The sequence below is a fragment of the Catharus ustulatus genome, chromosome 6, assembly GCF_009819885.2.
Source record: "Catharus ustulatus isolate bCatUst1 chromosome 6, bCatUst1.pri.v2, whole genome shotgun sequence".
Lineage (NCBI taxonomy): Eukaryota > Metazoa > Chordata > Aves > Passeriformes > Turdidae > Catharus > Catharus ustulatus.
Genome location: NC_046226.1, coordinates 34,917,316 through 34,936,930, shown reverse-complemented (window position 1 = coordinate 34,936,930; position 19,615 = coordinate 34,917,316). Strand labels below are relative to the sequence as shown.

Here is a 19,615-nt window from a genome sequence, read left to right as displayed (position 1 = left end):
TCCTGCCAACAGGATTCCCATGAAAAAGTCTAACCAATGTGCCTGAGATGAGAGACGTTAAATACCTTGTGTTGTAGAAGTTCAATATCATGAAATCCAGAGGTTTTGCATGGGCAAGAAACAACAATTACAAACCGAACAGTGGAAGGAGAAAAAAGAAAGGAAGGATGCAAGCAGAATCATGAGGTTTTCCCAAGCAAGCAAAATAATGCCATGTAGAAAGGGAGCAGCCAGAAAAGAGTGAGGGTACAGGCAATACAGACAGCCCAGGTTTATTAAATCTTTTGCTTGAATCAAACAAACAAGTGCCTAAAATCAAAGACCTGAACTTATACCTGGCAGAAGGGCAGAACTGTGACTGCTTTGTGAGATAACAGGCACATGCACCCTACACCAGATGGAGCTCATGGCAAGGGCCTCTGCACTGGGTACAGACAGCTTAGGGATTACAGGAGCTGCTGAAAGCATGTCACACTTCCTGCGAGCTGCTTCCTCTGATTTCAGAGGAGGGATTAGCTGAAAGTAGGAGCTCCTGCTCCCAGCCAGCAGCAGTAAGCCTGTTGCCACCCTCCACTCCAGCCTATGACTTTGATTTGTGCATGCACATGACCTGACTGCACAGCTCACTCTACACATCAAGTAATCCACTGCACATGCTGCTCTGTGCAGGAACAAGATGGGCAGAAGCTCACAGGGCAGGGGTGAGCGGTTTGTGCAGTGATTATATAGAGCAACTCATTCCCAGCCTCCCAAGCACGCAGTTACTTCTGAAGATAGCAATAAGAAAGACCCAAAACATCACTGAATGAAATCTGCTGTTCAGACTGTCTACCTTTCATTCTTTCTGCAACATTTCCTCAGATTCAACAGAAAGGGAAATTCTGTTTAATTACACACACATACACTTTTTAATTCAGATATTTCGATCCTGTTTCTGGACTGCACTCTTGGTGGCTGGGCTCCACCTCAGACGTCCTCATGGCCTGTGAAGCAGGCCCAACACCTACCATCTGACAAGCTCTTGGACAGCAAAGCAATCACGGGATCTGAGCTGGCAGGAGGCAACTTCCCTTCAGCTGGCAGAGGGACATTTCTTTGCTGCTTATTCCCTTAGCTCCTCTTTGGGCAGGCACAAAATGCTGACTTTGTCTTCTGAACTTGGAAGAATACAGAGGTAAAACTCAACTCCAACATTTTTCAGCCAGCACAACTAGCATAAGCCTCACTCAGATCTACAGTCCTCCTCTCCAACATCACTGGACTCCAATTAATCTTGTGTCCAGTAACTTTCCAGCAAAGCTTTACAATGTGTGTCTATCTCTTTTCAAGGATCCTGCCTTATGACTAATGCAGAGAGATAAATTTGTTCTTTGATCACAGATGGTTCCCCCCTTAACTCAGGCTATGCAGACTATGCTGAGGAATGCTAACTTTTAACAGGCTGTAAATCAGTCTGTTTTCCTTCCACAATTCCTCAAACAGACAATCCTAGATCAAGTGATGGCAAAGACTGTTACTGGCCTACTCCAAGCTAAAAGCCCTGCTTGCCTGTTCTGCCCCAGTTTAAGAAGCTATTTGCAGGCTTCTGCAAACACTCAGAGGCTGACTCTTATGTGACTACTCCATTCTGAGATCCAAGAACGGCGTGTTTCCATGTAAATGGCCCCTGATAAAAACAAGTCTGGTTTAAAGAGAGGGGCTAGAGCTGTGCAAAACAGCCACCAGACCTAGCAGATTTTCCAGTGACTTTTTGGGTCACCATAAGGATGGAAAAGAGGAAGGGTTTCTGATAGACTGGGCAGCTATTTTCTTCAGTGGAGAACCACTGGTTGGCAGTACCCACATATTAGGTTACTACAGGCAGGAAGAGACTGCTGAGGAAGGGAAGACAGACACAACTATGCATCTCAAACAGATTTAATTCTAAGCTGGAAAGAGCTCAGATTCAGGTTTCTCCTTACAAATATCCCAGCTGAATCCCCACATATAAATCTTATTTGGACTCTCTACGTCCTGAGAGGCACATAACAGTAGTGTGTTATCTATGCTCCATGCTTTCTTTAAGCAGCTCTAGTTCCACATTTGGATGGAACTAGCAAAGAAAAACACTGACAGAAATGCAGAATGCTTAATATCTGTTTTCCTCAGTATCCCAAAACCTACAAAATTTGTATTGTCTTTTATTTTCAAAGCCATTACTAGCATATTGTCTTTTATTTTCAAAGCCATTACAAGCATTCAATTTGCCTATCAAGAGGCATACTCAACTGGAATGATGACTCACTTCATTTAAGTCTTTATACTACTGGACACCCAGACAGGATTTGGAAGATCTGAGCTAAGTTCACTTGTAATGAAGTATATCAAGGGGAAATTATAACCCTCCTTGCCTCCCTCCAACTCCTCCTCATACAAGCTAGACCAGAAAAACCTTTCAAAGCTTTTATTGAAACAGAAACATTTCCATGAAAACTTTCGTTTCATCTGACTAGCAGTTTACAACTGAAAGTCCACCATCAAAAAGGTTTCCAGTTAGCTCTTGGCTTGAACCCACAGTGACCTCAGCCCCAGCAGATCTTTGGAGGCCATGGTACACAGAAAGAAACAGACAGCAAAATACAGGGCCTGACTACATGCACCTGTGATCAGGATAAAGGAAAGTTAGAGAAGGGGTAAAATCACAGAATCATACAATGTTTGGATTGCAAGGGCACCTTAAAGTTCATCTCATTCCAACCCCCCTGCCATGGGCAAGGACACCTTTCACTAAGCCAGGTGCTCAGAGCCCCATCCAACCTGGACTTGAAATATTTACAGTTATGGGGCATCCACAGCTTCTCTGAGCAACCTGTTGCACCCCTCACGACCCTCACAATAAAGAATTTTTTTTTTCTCACAACTACTCTAAACCTCCTCTCTTTCAGTTTGAATCCATTTGCCCTTGTCCTGTCACTCTGTGCTCTTGTAAAAAGTCTTTCCCATCTTTCTTGTAGGTTCCCTTCAGGTACTGGTACTGGAAGGCCACCATTAGGTCACCCCAAGCTTCTCTTTTTTAGGATGAACAATCCCAGTTCTCTCAACCTTTCCTCACAGCAGAGATGCTCTATCCCTCTCATCATTATCCTCACTCCAACAGGTCCTTCTCCTTTCTGCTGCAGACCCCAGCGCTGGATGCAGCCCTGCAGGTGGGGTCTCACAGAGCAGAGGGGCAGAATCCCCTCCCTGCCCTGCTGCCCACTCTGCTCTGGATGCTGCCCAGGACACACCTGGCTCTCAGGGCTGAGAGTGCCCATGGCTGGGTCACATCCAGCCTCTCACCCACCAGCACCCCCAATTCCCTCTGGGCAGGGGTGCACTGATCTGTTCATCCATAGCCTGTGTTGATATTGGGGATTGCCCTGAACCAGGTGCAGGACCTTGCCCTTGGTCATCTTAAACCTCATAAGATTCCCATGGGGCCACTTCTTGAGCTTGTCCATGTCCTTCTGGATGGCATCCCATCATTCAGGCACAGCAACTGCACCACTCAGCTTGGTATCATCTGCTAATTTGCTGAGGGTACACTCAATCCCACTGTCTGTGTCCTTAATGAAGATATTAAATAACACTGGTCCCAGTATGGATCCCAAGGGCCACCAGTTGTCCCTGATGTCCATCAGGACTCTGAGCTATTGACCTCCACCCTCTGGATGTGACCATCCAACCAACTCTTTATCTACCTAATAATCCAACCATCTCTCTCCAGTCCAGAGATGATTTGTGGGGGAGCATGTCAAAGGCAAAGATACTGACTATTTCTACATTTAGAAGTTCTTATGAATAGGAAGCATAGAAAACATGTCATCTACCACTGCACAACTTCTTGACCTTAAAAAGATCCATTACAAACTTGTTTACTGCACCTTTGGATCACTCTCCCTCAGGTCTTTCTTCCATGTTAGTACCTCCTCTCTGCACTGCCCCCTGCGCTGCTTTTCAGTCCTCACCATCCTTTTAACTTATCACTTGATCTTTGATCCTCAATGCTTATCAGGTCTGTCGTAGGTACACAGAGCTGCATGACAGAACAAGATCAAAGCTCCTTTTTGACCACAGTCCTGTCCTCATACAACAGAATAAACCATGAAAGGTCAAGGCTGTGTTCTCAGCAAACAATTGGACAATCAGGCACTCACAACAATATCTTGCTGCGTTCTTTCTCCTTCCCATGAGCTCAAAGTTTCATTTTTTTTTTCTTTTCTCCTTTTGATTTTTTTTCCGTTTCATAAATTAAATTTTAAACAGTCAGTTGGCCAGGACACCAGATTCCAGAGAGTCTTATTCCAGGCCAAATAGTAATAAAATTCATTTGGCATATTCGTCTTATTGGGAAGGTAATAAAATTAAGGATTGCTATTTTGGTATGTCATTCCTCAGTAAGGTACTGATGACTAAAAAAACACCTCCACAGGGCTAGGGAAGCTAAATGCTTCTCACAGCTGACAAGTAATGCTAACGCTTATTATGGTAACTAAGATGTTTACAAAGCACCTAGAAAATGCAACTCCCCAACACCCAAATGTTCTGACTCCCTTCCCACTCGTGCTAAACCTGAGAAAAGGACGAAGGAAAGATCCAGATGGGAGGCAAAAAAGCTATCTACCCTTCCCAACTAATGTGACACTTTTAACAACAGCTGTCTGCACAGCCAAGACACCTGCACAGGAAACTAGTCGCCTGGAATCTCCCTGTTTGCCTTCTCCTGCCAAGCAAGTCTGCCCACAGTCAAGAATGACTGATAATTATTGAATTTGGATTGACCACTTTCAATTCCTACAATTTCCAAAAATATCAGTTTGGTTCGAGTCCCAACAGATGATGAGGTGAAGGTGAAAAAAGGAAGAAAAGGCAGAAGGGTGGGTTGATTGCTCAGACACTAAACAGAAAGGAAAATAGGTTATTCACATGCCTTATTTCTCCCTCAATCTCAAAGTACAATTTAAGTCTGAAAAAGGGCAACAGTACAGCCCTGTGCTTTCTTTCTGAGTTGTTCTCTTTGCATCATCCACTCTCCTACATGCTGAATTTAGCAATGAAGATAAATATTATTTCTGTTGGTAAACAGGGTCTCCAGAGAAGAACTGGGTCTGTGCTGGCTCATACATCATCCAACCTGCATGGCTGAGACAACAGGATCTTGTTAGCAGGGTATTATTTAGAAGGGACCTGATCTTAACTAGAGTTTCCAAGGACTTCAACAGTACAAGCAGAGTTCTGGCCAAGAACTCTCATCTGTTGCCCTGTTTCTGTATAGTGCTTAGCACAGAGGACTGTGATAAGGCATAGAAGATGGAGCCATAACACAAGTAACAAACTACATTTGCATGGCAATGTATTGATCCCACTCATTTGCTCACAGAAACTGTGGCACTGAATTTGCTGTAACTCAATTTTTATCTGTCATGTTTGTCTGTCAATTTTTAATGTCATGCAATGAGGAAGAAAAGGAAAAAAACTCACCTCCTTCCTTGCTGACTCCCAAACACCCTTTCAGCTCCTGAAGTGAGATTGACTTGTCCTTGTTGAGGTCACAGTAGTCAGTGAAACGCCGGGCACATTTCTTCGGCTTGGCTTTCTTCTTCACGTAACGTTTGAAAGGCTTTAGCTCCCGCTTGTTGATATCATTGCTGCTGTTGTTGTCCAGCTGGCTGAAATACCAGTGTACCACTCGCTCCTCTAGTGTGTGGCTGGGGTCTGGCTCAGAGAACCTGGAACACGGGAAGCACAGGCCCCAGACAAGGGGCTGCTCTCACCAACACTGTTGAGCACATGCTGAGCAGCAAGAGCTGCTCATCAAGTCAGGCAAGCGCTATGCTGTGTTCAAAGTAAGCAAAAAACACAGGTCTTCCAACCTCCTCCTTTTAACCAGGCTCTTTTGAGACAGATGAACTTTTTCTAAAAATGTCCTTTAGCATTAACAAGTGAATTGCCAAGAGAACCTTGGAGTCTGATACCCTCAGTAGCTCTGGTTCTCCTCACACCAGATGCTGAAACTCTGCCTAATCCCAGAATGATCCTCATTAGAGGGCAAGAGACAATCTCCTTGGTTCTTTTCACCCTTGGGCTCCCTTTCAAATTACCAGCAAGAGAACCATGAGTGTCAGCTGTCATGTTAGTTTCTGTGACAGTAATTTCAGAAAGCGAACAAATTAATTTAATGCAAGACACATTCATTATTTGAAAATGTCCTTGGCAAGATACAATATTCTCCCTGCATCTGTTTATATAATCTGAACTCCTCTTATGTATTTTCATCATTTTTCATGCTTTTCACATAGTTGATTTACACATAAGAGATCCACAGTAGATAATCACCACAAATCCATTAAAAGCAGTACTACAGAGCTGGCAACTTCAATTTGTTTCATTTCTTAATCATTGTGGTATTACAAGTTTGATGCTATTTGACTCACATTTTCTTTCTGTAGACAAACAACAGCATCAGAAAGAAAGATAAGAGAAAAAGGAGGAACAGCAACAGCTATAGACACATAAATATAGAATGCTGCCTTTCAACATCATGCCATCACTGAAGAGGCAGTGGTATGCCATACCATTTAAGCAATTTTTGGTGCTCTGCAACAGCAGTGGGAAAGGGGTTTATTCCTCAGAGATACTGAGAACCAGGGAAGAAACTCTTTCTAAGCTAGTTTGTCTTTTCTCCATATGATGAGCATGCCACAGAGAAAGTTGAAAAGAAGCTGAAATGAGGCTGAGACCTGTACCTTTTTTTCCTTCCAAGAATAAGGCATTTTAGTGCATGGAAATTAGTGGATAGGTAGTCAGACATGCTACGCTGGCACTGATTGCTCTGACTTATTCCAGGAGACATATCCAGCTGCTGCATAAATTCCTTCCCCAGGAAGGAGAGAAGAACAGTTGCCTGCTGTAAGCAGCCAGATTCTGGTGCGAGTTTGGGGCATTCTTGCTGATGAAGAAATACAAACCCAAGTACCCCACAAAGTGCTCTCCAAGACTGTCATTGACCTTGTTTCAGAAACTAGTAGGATCTATACCTACATGGTCACTGAAATTTTTTTTGTTGGGAACTAGGAGGAAGAAAATTCATTTGACTTTCTTGTGTGACTAGTTTTGCCTTTAAAATGCAGCTACAGAGCCTGAAAAATACCTCCTAACACACACTACCCCTATGGCAAACTAAATCATTAGTGAGGGGGAATCTGCAGCATGCAGAAAGCGAGAACTGGAGTTTAGGTGGAGAACTGAGATCCTCATTAACCTTTTCTGATGGCTTTTACAAATGAGGACAGAAATTAGAAAGGTAGCCCCTATCCAGAGATACACAAATCCTTGCAACGAGTAAACACACACAATACAGAGAGGCAGATAAACTGCATAACATTTTTCCCAGGGTTTTATTTGAAACTATTCCCTTCATTTAATTTTTAACTGAGAGGCAGGCTGGCATCCAGTCACAGCATCTGGTCAATGTATAATGGGATAACCACTGTACAGGAGTTAAAAGAAGGGGCTAGGAATAAGTGTGGCTTAGCTTGGAGAGCCAAAATACAAGGCAAGCACCTGAAATCACCTATAGACAAACACAAAATTGCAAATTTTCCCCCAGTAAGTTAAGGGAGTGTCCTGATTTTCTAAACTGTATGCTATGACCAGGATGACAGGAGAGAAGAGAAACACATCCTGTGTCCTGTTTTTATGACGTTTATTAACATTGCTATTGGCCTCTCTCCTTTTTGGAGAGAAGCTGGCTATCATTTGAAGGCTAGCATGTTTCCAACAGCCTCAGAGGAGTTCTGTATTGCCAGGGGCAATACTCTGCCTTTGCTGAGGTAGAAGAAAAAAACCTGAGCTTTTGCATGTGAGATTCCCCTTGTTCACACCTTGGCTTGCCCTCATTTACTGAAGGCCCACAACTGGAGAGGCAGAAATGGAGAAAATAGCAGAGCATCTTAGAACCAACAGCAGAAAGACAACAGACAAGAGCTTCTCAATACCCAATAAAGAGGCACTCAGAAGCAGGATTTTAAAGTGCCTCTTTTCCAGGGGCACACCAAGGAGGAGCTCTGATGAGTTGTCAAGAAAGGCAACATGGCTCTCTCTTCAGCACTTCCACAAAGAAAATGAGAGACATTCACAGGCTAATACAAATACATTGACTCATGAGGTGACAATAAATCAATCTCTGCCATTACAAACATGCTGAGAGCTCATGCTGAAAACTGCAGAATGCTAATAGAGCTAAAATGAATTAGTTTAATGGCTATGACTTTAGGAAAAAGGAAGATACAGCCATTTCTGAGTTTTTATCACTGTCTGTTGGCTGGCTTAGCAGGACTGCAGTTCCTGAGATGGTTGGTTGCCTGCCATCTCTGGTTATCATCCAGAATCCCAGCACAGGAAGCATCCCCATCATCTCAGGGTGGCCATATCTCCCTGGCTCATGAAATTCCATGATACACTACAGAAGGATGAATTTACAATACCATATATAATTACTTTGACTTTGACCACTGCAAGGCACTCAGGCACCACCCATAAAACATGAATTACTGCAACTACACAGCACTGCTAGGCCACCTAGCTTTGCTCATGTGCCATGACACCAGCCATGCCTGCCGGGTCAGCTCAGACTAGTCTCTAACTGCTGTTAGAGCACAGACTTGGCAGTATTCCATTCCAGGGGATTGTCCCTTCGTTTCTTCCCCATACTATTTAAAGAGAAGTAAATCAGCCCTCAGACACAAACTTCATTTATTGGGCCACCTCTCATTCAGACCATAAAGGAATCAGAAAAACCAAGAAACCAAGAAAGAACAAAGCTGTCCTGTACATTCTCAATTTCCAACACCTCTTGCTCTAACACCAATCACACTAAAACATGCTGAATTCCAATACCTCACTTCAGTGCTGTAGCAGCTTTGTAAGACACAGTAAGAACACACACTACCAAAATGAAGACAGCCTTCTCAGCCTTCTCATGTTGACTGCATTACAGCTGTACTTATTTTTTTTTGCCTAATTGCTCCTCTTTAGCACTTCGTGGCAAAATAGTCAGTCCTAAAGAATGAGCACTAGGGAAGAAAGGAGGTCTGTGTAAGCTGATTCTCCAAATGTAACCTGCTGTTGCTGGACTGCTTTTGTACACAACCCAGCAAGTTTAGCTCAATTATGCAGCATAAGCCCCCAATATTCCAACAATGAAGAAAAGCATGGTCTGTCATTAACAGCCTAAGACAGCAAACCAGTTCTCAGCTTTCTTAAAAGTTTGTTTCCATCAAGTATAGCTTCTCCAAGTAGGCTCTTGCTCCTCCTTCTGTATAATATTCTAAGAGCTCCCTCATAGCAGAACAGATGAGGCACATTTCCACAGAATACTTTCAGATCATCTGGTGTCACTGAAGAACACAAAAAGGCTGTGCAAAACCATGGACATACACTTTTGCAAGCTGCACTGAATGCTGGATTAGAGAATGACTGCCAAAATATCAAATATGCAGCTTGAATATGCACTGTGCATGCAATCTGTAATGCTTTTCAGCCCTCAAGGTCCCTTGTGAGAAAGGAGCAGTTAGCTCAGTGTGAAGGAGAGGGAAGAAGGGGAGGAATATAGGCAAAAGTATACAAGAGCAACAAATGTGGGGCATGACTCCCCTACAGAGCCATGTACAGTGTGCAATCACACTGCAGTCCATAGAACTGTGCAAAGTGCAGTATGTGCCAATAAATTTTACTAAATAAATCTAAGTCCATTCCTACCAAAGCTGGTCCTTTGCTCCCTGAACACTTTCAGCCTCATTGCACAGACTGCATGGATCCACAACACTGTTGCAGTGTCAAGAAATCCTAATACAAACTGCTGCTTGGACAGAAAGCAAGGCTGCAATCTCTGAAGTATCCATGAGCTTCCTGTTTGAAGATTTAGACAATCTATTCTTTTGTACTACAAACCTTATGCAGCAACATTAGCAGCTGAGGCAGAAGGACAGGAAGATCAGCCCATCATCTAGCTGGACTGCAGAGTCTATAAACCAGAGGGGCCTGTTCCAGAATGAAAGCACCCTGATGGACAAGAAGCTAGTAGCAAATACTACACAGTAAAAAAATAAATGAGTCCAGCTTTCATTCCCAACACACACACACACACACACACACACAAGGTGTGTTTGTGGTCAGGATGTCTAAAGGAGTTAAAGCTATAAGTTTCTATGACTTGTAAATATTTTGCAAGGATTTATATACACACCTTACTTGATGTTGTTGCTGAAGGAAGAACAGATGGAGAGTGACTGACACCTCCAGTCAATGCCTGTGACAGCATTGATGATGTCCACCAAGTGCCAGCACTAAACAATGGAAAGCAATGAGTTTAACAAACTGAGGCAAAATTCAAAATTGTTCTTGCTCTGCTTCCATGTTTTACTCCGATTTTGTTGTTCTTTGCAGTTGCCTAAAGTTAAAGTCTGTAACAGTGGAACATGGTTTGAATCAGAGAGAATTATTATAATGGAATTGCAAAAGGATCCTATGTTTGTTTTATTATTTCTCTTTTCCTGTAGCCAAGGAATTAAGAAGCCAACAAAAAACTAAGCTGTGTTCAGACTAAACAAAAGGGTACTACACAGTCCAAATTAATTATGGGAAATGCATAATTCCTCTGCAGTTAAAACTTACCTCCCCTATTACAGGCCAGTTTCTTTCTCTCTTCAGGTTAAGTTGCATATGAAACACTATTCTGAACATAATTTTTCTAAAGATTGTAGGATAAATAATTTAGAAGGTTAAAATTCACCTCCCTTCACTCCTCATAGACTGTTCAAAGACCCTCCTTTTACATGAACTCTCCTGTATCTTTAATTAGGCTAGAATTCCATAAGATGACAAAGAGAAGTTGGTATCCAACTTCAATTGAAATGCAATAGGACTTGAGCATCAACTTCCCTGCACTGTTTAAAAGTGTCAATCTTTATTAAAATGTGGATAGGCTTCAGAACACCTTGGAGATGTGTTGAGCTGTGCTTGCCTGCTTCAAACTGCTCAACTAGAGCATGAATAGAAACCTCAGGGTTTCTATTTTCTGGAGTACTTTTTGGGGCTATTACACGGGGAATAATTGGCGACTTTAAATTAAGGGACTGATAGCTGCTGTGTTACATGCTAAGGGAGGCTGTTGTAAACTGCCTATTTACCTTGAATTCCACAGGGCATTAATATTTTTGCTGTTAATGTAGCAAGCCATAATGCACTCATTTTGGCAACTAAAACTCATTTCTGAATTGGCAGGGACCAAAGAGAATTTCTCAGATAAGAGAAGCCTAGGCTGGGATTCCCTTTGATCTAGTTTAGTTCAGGCCCTGTGTAATATGACTATATCAGAATTAGAAAAGAGACTAAAATGTACTGAAGCTAAATCTAAATTTTTAAGTGCTGTTCCTACTATATAGTACTCACTTGTGAACAATTTCAACATTTATTTTTTTTCAGTAAGGATACCAAGTACTGGCTAACAAACCAATTCCCTACAAGTGCTCCCTTAATTACTTTGAAAACATACAGTAACAAGATGTGCCTTGGAGTTATTATATAAACTTAAAATTAAGAATGAATTTTACCAGAGATTTTCTGCTTCAAAACTCTAAATGAAGACTATTTGGCTAATATGCTGTAATGTAAACCAGGGCCATGAGGAAGAGAAGTTCTCATCTCATTTACATTATTGTAAAGCAAGAGTAACTCAATTAAAGCCCATAGCTTTGAACTTCCTTAAACAAGACAAGACCTATAAAGGATTACAAGATTGTTTCAAGGTTGCCCAGTTAAAAAAAAAAAAAAAAAAAAAAGTCGTCTTATCAGGTTTTGCTTACATGACCTGCAAAAATCCAAGCTACTGCCTCGCTTTGCTGCTACTAGATTGTTTTTGGGGGCAACTTAGTACAGCTCTATGTAATATTTCAAATGCCAATCTCTGATTTCTCCCCTGCTTCTCCCTCATCATCCCACTCCCTCCTTCCCTCCCCCCACAAAAAAAACCCCCAAACAAACTAACATGGATATTAATTGGAAAGACACTCAGCAAACACAGAAGTTTTCACTCACATATCCAGATTCAGACTGAAGGCAGCAGGGTAATGTAATCTAATTTCCTGTATATCATACCCACAGAATGTGAATCAAATTATTCTTGGGACCATAACTCAGGTTTGACTAAAGAAAGTCTTTCTGAAATACATCAGGCCTAAGATGAAAGCCTTAGAGAAAGAGAATCAGTCATGTCCCTCATGGCTTCACTCTGGCTTAGAACTGCCCTTGCTTTAAAGAAATTTTGATCATTTTTTGATCAAATTTTGTTTATATTCAGTTAATCATGTTCTTCCCTGCTAGATTTAAGACTCTGCAGATCCTTTGTCCCTATAGAGATACTCAGATTTTACAAAACCAACTTCCAACCTTTTTTTTCCCTTTCAATACCCCGAGCTCCTTAAGACTCTCACTGTTAAGTTTTTTTAGTTCTTGACACTTTGGAAACACTCTTCTCTGCCTTTGGTCCTTTATTTTAATATTGATACTAAAGCTGCATAATGTAGGCCTGTATGATCTCTCTGCTGTCACAGAGAAATGGGAATACTTCATAAGTTCGGTTAAAATATACAGGACAATATACAGTTGACATGGGGGTACACCTGGCTATTTGCCTGGCCTGCCTCCTGCATCAGGAATAAGCTTTGCTGGGGATATGTTAAAAATTTAGCTTGGATAATGGGATGCTTTTGCTCAAAATCTAAAAAAGGTCCAGGAGCATGAAATGCTGAATACTGAAAGGAGCAAAAAGAGGAAGGCTACAGTGTGTGTTTGAATACAGAACCTATTCTTCCATCATGATGGCATCAAGATGAAGAAGAGCCCACAAAAGTGACACTTGTTGCACAAATAAGAAAACTGACATTAAGATTGACATGACTGATATTAAGAAGTATCAGTAGCCAGATCTCTAGCTTTTCTTTACAACAAGAACTTCTCAGTAAATCTAGGGTAATACAGGATAAGCACTGTCATAAATACAGTTATTTTGTTAGTTGCTAAGGCTGAAAATAAATTAAATTAATTAAACATATAACTAACCGTACAGGTAAAATATTCCTGCGTCTTGGAAAAGAGGTTTCATTGACAGTCAAAGTCAATGGTAGGTCACCTAGGCAATTTCAGATATACACTTGATAAGGGGGCACCTAATCTCCTTGTTCAGGTTGTTAATGATATTAAACAGGGCTGGCTCCAATACTGAGCCCTGGGGAACACCATTTGTGACTAGCTACCAGCCACTCTCTGTGTCCAGCTTTTTTTTACCCAGCAAAGAATATACCTGTTCACACCTCAGAATTCCTGAAGAGAGAACTCAGGATATTTCTCACCTTAAGACTCTTGGAAAGACTCACTGCACAGAGACAGTTTCCCAACTCCACAAATCCATATGAAAAAGACACTGATAAAATTTTTATATAAATGGCAAAAATTCCCTGAAACTACTTTTAAAAAAAATGGTCCCATCATGGCCTGTTGGGTTGGAAAACCTTGACACATATTCTTTGGGGTACACAATTAGTCTAGCTGAGGCACATGGAAAATTAAACCAGAGCAGCTATCTGAATTTAATCATGGCTGTGGGCAGGCAGAGTATCTGGGTGGTAGCAGTCTTTTGCCTTACCAAGGACAGCCTGTTAAAAGATTTAATTTTCCCCTCGCAACTGGGCTGCTGACATTGGAGTGGAAAATAAATCAATGTGACGACTGTGTGAAGAGCTGGGCAGTGAAAAATTCCACCAGAAAGGGCTCTATTGAAAGCTGAGAAATACACAAAGTTTGGGGAACATTAGGAAGCAAGCCTGATGGTTTATAGAAGTGCAGTGGGGGCATACATCTCTGGTCTCTACAACATTGGTTTATATTAAGCTTTATTTTAAGAGTGATGATTACATTGGCTGTGTTTCAGTCCCAGTGCCAAAGATGCCAAATAAATATCAAATACTCTCCAGGGCTTCCCACCACCCCTACCCACTGCATTTGAACCATGCAAATTAGACAGAATTGACATTGGAATGCTTAAGCCTGGGAGAGAACGATGTATTTCCCATCCTTGGGGCATTTTTCACCCTGTTTATATGAATACAGACATGCTAGGCTTACAGAACTAATTCAGTGGGTTACAGAATATTCAACATGCAGGCACACATACAAGTCACTGGCCTGATTTGTAAGGTCTAAATGTGAAGTTAAAACTATATGAATTCATAAGTAGTCCATACTGAAGCCAAGGGACACAGTCATGCCACCCAGGACCTTGAATAGTCTTGAATAGTTAAAAGACGGCATGGATTCCTTCTCCATTATGAAAGAGGAAAGCAGGGGATCAACATTACTGTCAACACATTGGAGGAATACCCATAGAAGTAACATATGTGCAGAGGCACTTCCATCTCCAGACCCCCAGGAGCATGAGCACATCAGTCATTGTGCCATCCCTGCAAGCTGCCCCAGCACTGATTCCTTTTATAGTCAGGCAAATCCAGAACCACAGAAGCCTTGCCTAGCTGAGGCAGTGTAGCACTTTTTAAATCCAGCACGGTTTGTTCACAATGGCCTGTCCCGAGGCAGCGCTGCAGGGATCTGCTGTTATCAAGCAGGAGGGGGAGACACAGCCTCAGCTTTCCTCTAGTTCCCCAGGAACACAGACTTCTGCCCACCTCTTGCAACAGGCTTGACCTGTTGCTCCTTCCAAAAGGGGTGGACACGCAGCTGGTCAGAGGGGAGGGCCATGAAAAACAGCTCCTCTCCTCATAGCAGTCTGGCTGCAGCCTCGCAGCAAAGCCACAGCGCTGGTCCTGCCAAGAATTTGGTTCACATTCTTCACTCCCTGTGGTAGCCACTAGGCCACACGGTCTCCTTCAATCCATTTGCATTTTATTAGGTCTTTTCATGCACCAAGGGACAAAAGAACAAGCCACTTCCTCCCACTGAGCTCTCATTTCACACTTCAAATGGGCTATACTAACCTTTATGGTGGAGCAGCTGCCAGGGAGGAGGGGTGGGAGGCAAGCAGAGCTAGGATGACAGGACAAAGCAGCCTCAGATCCTCTCCCAGAAACCCAGAGGAACCCAACTCAGTCAGAGCAACACCCTTCCCGCCTGCCCCCACTTCAGGGGCACCCAGAGCTCTGCAGCCACCTGGGTGGCATTCAGCCCTGCTTTCTGGACTCACCTCCCACCCCCAGTAGGTGCTGCTGAGTTAATAGCCTGTACCATGTCCGTAGTCAGAGCATCAAGTAAGCTGGTAATAAATTCAACTTTCTTCCCTTCTGGGCAGCCTGCAGAAAGAAAAGAGGAGTTTTAATGAAAGAACACACAGACTTAGTTTCCTACCCCAATTCAGCAAGGATCAGTCAGAACCTCCTTTGTTTTTAAGACAGCAACAACCATCAACACAGTCCCTAAGGAAAGGCAGAAGAATCCCTCAGTGGGTTTCTCTGCGTGGCAATTTGTCCTGCAGCTTTTGTCCAGGCACATGCAGGGTCATCAACAATATCTGGCAGGAAGACTATGTGGTTAGCTTTATGGTCTCACCCAGTTCTCTACCAGCAAAACCGCAGGGATGCGCTGGAAGTGCCTGGCAGACAGGAGTTCCCATGGTGACACTTGCAGAGAAGTTTACAAAACAATTCATTACCTCCTGGATCATCTTCTGAGGCAAATGTGGCTGTTCTGAGGCCCTAATTGACAGATTAAAGTATCCCAGAGCACAAGGCAAGGTCTGCTGCTTGCACTCTCCTCTTCAGGCACAGAAAGCATTGCCTGCCAGTGCCTACCACAGTAATTCATTCTTTGCACGATTGCTCTACATAGGAAATACATCAGACTGAGTTGGTATGTGAAAGTCACCCCCAGACACTGCTGGCTTAAGCAGGACAAAGTGGGTTGAAGATGAGCTTGGTAACCATTTCCATTACTTAGTGCTGAGATTGCCTAGTTTTACACCATCATAACCACAGACTGACAGAGTCTATCCTTAACAGTGCCAGCCTGTTAAAATGAAACTCTCGATCTCCTCACCTTTAAAAGGCAATCTATGCTGTTTCGTTGTTGCTTAAAGTAAACTTCATTTACTACCCCATTTACTACACTGTGACAACTGTTCTAGGCTGAAACATGCTAAGGAACAAGGAACCAAGAACAGGCATGCTTAACTTCAACACACTACTTCTGTTGTCCAAAACCCATCATCTCCCATTCCAATTGTCTTCTCTTGATGTGACAGAGAAGCCACCACCCCATCTCTCACCTCTTTCCCCAAACCACCATGCACTACCAATTATTCAGCTGATTAGGGCAGCAGATACCAGCAAACAGCCTCCCACAGCAACACAGAGCAATGACAACACTTTCTGCTTTTCTTGAACAAGCAAAGAACATGTCCCACAAACAGAGCACCAGAAATTTACTGTACAGCCCTGACAGCTGAAAGCACCTTGCAAATGGATCTGACAAAAGTCCCTCCTTTGCAGTATTACAGTCTCTGTCCTCTGCAATAGCTAACCAACAGTCCTTAGCCTGTCTCTGTATTATGTACACTGCACACATGCACACCCCTCAGCACTCATTTGGCATATGGTCCAGAAAATGTCATCATTGTAATGGGTAAGCTGCTACTGCAGCCAGAGGAGACCACTCACTTAAAGGAGTTTTTTGTTGAGGTAATGAAAAGGCTGGAAAACTATTTGCTAAAAGTCATCTCCCTGGGCTCTCAGCATCTCACCATCTGCAGGAATTAGCAGTTTGCCATTTGCTATGTACAAGCAGCATTTTCCTTCCTTCTTTCTTTTTTACTTTTGGCCACAGTCATGACAGGTTGTGAAGAGAGTATGTGTAGGTGTGCAAGGATCTGAACTTATGTCTTTCCCACCTGGGCCTCTGCAGGGTCTCCTCACACAGGCCAAGAAGCGTGCTGCCTGCAGAGCCTGGAAGTGCTCAAGGCTAGGTTGGACGGCAGAATATAAAACAAGGAGCAGTGGGAAATAAAAGGTACCCCAGGCAGAAAATGAGGAATAAAGTCCAGCTAAGAGAGGAGCCACCATTAGGTAAGGGACCTTAGTACACTGTGAGTGCTGTCCTGCCTGGTCCATGCAGCCAGTGTAAGGGAGCAAATCAGTCCACTGACAATTGGCAGTTGTGTCCTCTTCTGTGACTCAGGGAGTCTCAAGCTGCTGAAAAGTCTCGCTAAACAGAAAGGATCTTGTATTGGTCAGGCTTCAAGAAATATTCAGTGTTGAGCCCATTCTTTCCCCAGGGTATCTCCAGGCATCCTGGTTTCTCTCCTGAAAATTCTAATCCCAAAAATGTTTTCAAAGGGCAGACAGGAAATAAACAAATCAGGACACACCCAGCCTTTTCCAGTTCACTGCTGAAACTGGAGGCGATCTTAAAAAAAAAACAAACACAGATTAAACCCCGTGGTAAAGCATGCACTGTGAGGAAAATCCCCTATCTCCTCAACAATATTCTTGGCCTATTAAGAGTCCCAAGGTGAGACAAGATAAGAAGGCAGAGACAGGATCTTCGAACCTGGAAGTTCTCTGTCCTTGAAGGGATCCTCAATCTCTGTGCTCTTCGATCTGGCATCGCTTTCACACACTGGGGTCTCATACCTGAAAAACGAGAACAGCAGAAGCTAAACTATGTAACATAGGCTCAGTATCACCACATGGCCACTAACCACTGATTTGGTTATTCTGATTTGGAAGGGACTAGCAAGGATCATCAAGCCCTACTCTTAAGTTTAAGAGTGGCCCATATAGGGATCAAATCCACAACCAGGCTATTATTAGCACTATGCCTTGACCATCTGAGCTAATCTCAGGGTTAATGGGTTGTGCCTTGTCTGCTTACTGCAGGGGAAACCAATAAACCTCCCCAAGAAATACCACTCTCAAGCATCTGACTGTTTATAGACAGTCAGCAACAGCAGCAAAAGTGGAAAGAGGAACACTGAAGTCCAGCACCAGCTATCAACTGAAACCCACAAACAGCACAGGGCCCTCTTCCAATTCTTGTGGGCATAGGCTGTTTTTTTTTTAAAGCTGTCCATGCTTTGCAGAAACTATACGTAGCTGAGTTTACATCCCAGCTCTTACAGGCCTGTTTTTGCAACTTGCTAGACCCATAATTTGTTTCCAGACTCCAAGTGAGTAAAGATTCCTCAGGTAGTTTCAAGATAGAGAGTAACTGAAAAAAAATATTACCTCTGGTTTAAAATCTACCCATGCAAAACAAGCAGTCTTCTAATTCCCTACCAGTCAGGATTCAAGAGGCTGCAACATGGAATTATGAAGCAGATGATAATGCAACAGACACTTATCTTTTCACTGTTCATGCCCATGATCTATATTTTTTAGCAAAGCCCCCATTCCCCCTACCTCACAAAAGCAAGCCAGAAGAAAAAAAAGGCTGCTTCGCATGAATACTTAACACAGAGAAAAGTATGGACAGTAGTTAATGTCCACCAACTCCTATAGAGAGGGACCTGCATAGTAACATTCAACAGGGAACATCACATACAGCATTGCTTGCTCTAGGGAAAGCAGTGTAGAGCTGACTGCTCTGGAGTGAGAAACTGATTTCATACTGCAGTAGTATTTTTTGTGTCTCATCTTTCCCAATCCTGCCTATAGCTCTCACCGAGTGGAAGTACCAGGCAGGGGACGTCCTGTGTCCACCAGGACACACCAGCAGTACCCGGTTGACTGGTGGCATTGCACTGGTTTGTAGAGTCCTCCAGGAGCACACTCAGGGATGACGATTCCCTCCCGGGGGTTCTGCCTGGCCTCCTCCAAGGCGCTCTGCCTCTCCTGGTCACAGGAGTGAACTTTTTCTGGAAGACAGAAGGGAGGTTGGAGGAAAAATAATCAAATCAAGATCATTTTCCTCAGGTCAGCGGGATGTGGGTATCCTCCACATCAGGAGCCCTTTGTGTCTGTTTCCTTCTCATCAAACATCAGTATGTCTACATCCTCAGGGACTGAGGGAATACTGGGATGAGAGCTTTCTCCTACATTTAGCTGTGATACAAGATTATGGTCTACAGACATTGTCTGCTCGGGATGCCAGAAACAGCAGGAAAAACTCTTCTTGATCACTTGGGTTTTAGAAATGAACTATTAGGTAAAAATAATTCACTATTAATGCAGCCATGAGGTAAGCATTTCCCAGATTATGTTTTTGCAAGCTGAGAGATCCTAAACTGTGACCTGTATTTTCCAGTTAAACAAAGGAGGCAAACACCCTGCCCTGCCCCTCTGTCTCTTTCTCCAGACTGCAAAACACTCCTCCCTCTCAATAGCACTTCACCATGATCCCAAGAGGAGCAGGTAATGTTTTAACACAGCCTTATCCAGTGCAGACAGCATCTGCACACACCTCAGCAGGGAACAGAAAAGGATATCCCATTGGACCCCCACTGCCATCACCTCTCCAGCACTCTCCACTGTTGTTCTCACCTGGAAAACAAAGGGCACCCAGCACTGCTTTCTACTGAGCAGCAGGTAAGGCTCTG

General features: G+C 43.2%; 1 protein-coding gene across 6 annotated transcripts in view; it reads right to left on the bottom strand.

The window, feature by feature from the left end:
• The window catches only part of SMOC1 (SPARC related modular calcium binding 1), a 126,277-nt gene that overhangs the window by 5,311 nt on the left and 101,351 nt on the right, over window positions 1-19,615 (bottom strand). For 4 of the 6 annotated variants that reach the window (XM_033061749.2, XM_033061752.1, XM_033061748.1 and 1 more), the window contains exons 8-11: window positions 18,742-18,934; window positions 17,629-17,711; window positions 15,272-15,377; window positions 5,500-5,747 (exon numbers count right to left, since the gene is read on the bottom strand). In XM_033061749.2, coding sequence (XP_032917640.1) covers window positions 5,500-5,747; window positions 15,272-15,377; window positions 17,629-17,711; window positions 18,742-18,934 — 630 coding nt within the window. Of the gene's footprint in view, window positions 1-65; window positions 1,153-5,499; window positions 5,748-15,271; window positions 15,378-17,628; window positions 17,712-18,741; window positions 18,935-19,615 lie in introns of all 6 variants that reach the window. The other 2 variants (XR_006162996.1, XR_006162997.1) reach the window with 1 other exon arrangement.